Genomic DNA, 1,645 nt, shown 5'->3' with positions numbered 1-1,645 from the left:
CACTTCTAACTGCTCTCTCCCACAGTCCTCCGAAATGTGGAGCGTTTGGGGGATTGAAATGGAACTCCACCATGTATGGCCGAAGTTCTTCTCGAAGATTAGCAGTCATCAGATCGAAGGCGGCTCTTATCCCCACTTTTAAAATTGGTACCACAATCACTATATATCTTAGCCGGTTGGCCTCTCCGGGAAATAAACCTACGTAGGGATAACAGAAAGGCATCTGTGTCCATGCTGTCCAATAGCTCCAATTGGACGGCACCAACAGTCATGCACTTGTAGACTATTCCCCACCTCTTCTCCGTTCTCCTTCCAACCTTTATGTGCATAGGCCCGAAACAATCAATTCCAGTGCAATGGAAAACTGGTTTAAATAGTTGTAGCCGTGCGGCCGGCAGGTCTCTCATCTGGGGATTGGATGGATTTGCACTCCAACGTTGACACTCTTGACACTGCCTCTGTTGTCCTTTGACAACTTCTCTGCCTCTGAGAATCCAGTATCTCCTTCTCAACTCTGCCAAAACTCGTTCTGGTCCGGGGTGAAGCAACTTAACATCAGTATGTCGAACAAGTATTTTTGTTATATGGTGTTTAGGATCAAGAATTATTGGGTGTTTCATTTGCTCCTGAATGGCATTTGCTTCTCGCAATCTTCCGCCTACTCTCAGAAGACCAGTATCCTTGTCCCATTCTGGACTCAATTGCTTCAGACGACTTCCTGTAGGTAATGGGGATCCAGCCTTTAAGGCTCTAACCTCTTCTGGGAAACAGCATAGTTGTACCATTTTCCAGGCTTCGTTCTCTAGTTGTTGAGGGGCCGCCCCATTAAACCTCTGACCAAGGTAGAGTATAAGTTTTTCAAAGTTCTTTAACTCGTCTATCTCACTATCTGCAACATTGATACCGACTAACCCACTGAAAACACTTTTCTTGATTTCAGCATCACATTTAGGGCAATCTTGGAGATTGGGCATCACTGGCCAATGCTCTCTAGCTTGAGTTAGGAAAGATGGGCCATACTGCCATCTTTGGTTGCTGGCAATATCTCGTAAGGACATGCCTCTAGTGATATCATCTGCCACATTCTCTGCTGTAGGCACATAGTGCCAGTCCATCCCATCAGTTAAGTGCAAAATCTCTGCAACTCTAGTTCCAACGAAAACCTTGAACCTACAGGTTTCTGATGTGATCCATGTAAGTACTGTAGTTGAGTCGCTCCATAGATGCTTTCCGCTTACAGGAATTGTCAAGGTGTTTACAAGAAAGTCGATAAGTTTTGCTCCAATCAGTGCAGCACATAGCTCTAATCTTGGCATGCTTAATTGCTTTCGTGGGGCAACCTTGGATTTTGCAATCACAAATGCCGTCTCTACCTTACCATCACGCTCTCCACGAAGATAGCTGACTGCTCCATAGGCTTTTTCGGATGAATCACAGAACACGTGTAACTGGTATGTGGCATCCTTCAATTTGATATAATGTCTTGGTAGGCTAACTTGGCTAATGAATATTAGTTCTTGTTCCCATTGAGTCCAGCTAGCTCGAAGTTCGGAATTCGATATTTCTTCATCCCACTCAACTTTGTCTAGACTCCACAAGGATTGTACTATCAGCTTGCCTCTAACAAGAAAGGGTACTAAAAAGC

The 1,645-nt window shown here is 44.7% G+C and overlaps 1 protein-coding gene across 1 annotated transcript; it reads right to left on the bottom strand.

Moving 5' to 3' along the window:
- Positions 1 to 98: 98 nt before the first annotated feature.
- On the bottom strand, positions 99 to 1,585 carry LOC117100323 (the record flags this gene model as incomplete). Its single annotated transcript, XM_033239972.1, has 1 exon — positions 99 to 1,585. A coding segment is annotated over one exon (1,487 nt), but the record flags the coding sequence as incomplete, so codon positions are not given.
- Positions 1,586 to 1,645: the final 60 nt, after the last annotated feature.

Source organism: Anneissia japonica, unplaced genomic scaffold (genome assembly GCF_011630105.1).
Source record: "Anneissia japonica isolate Jap-2015-1 unplaced genomic scaffold, ASM1163010v1 scaffold1984_len102452_cov112, whole genome shotgun sequence".
NCBI classification, from domain to species: Eukaryota; Metazoa; Echinodermata; class Crinoidea; order Comatulida; family Comatulidae; genus Anneissia; species Anneissia japonica.
The sequence above is the reverse complement of the archived record's forward strand: the minus strand, read 5'-3'. Positions and strand labels throughout refer to the sequence as shown.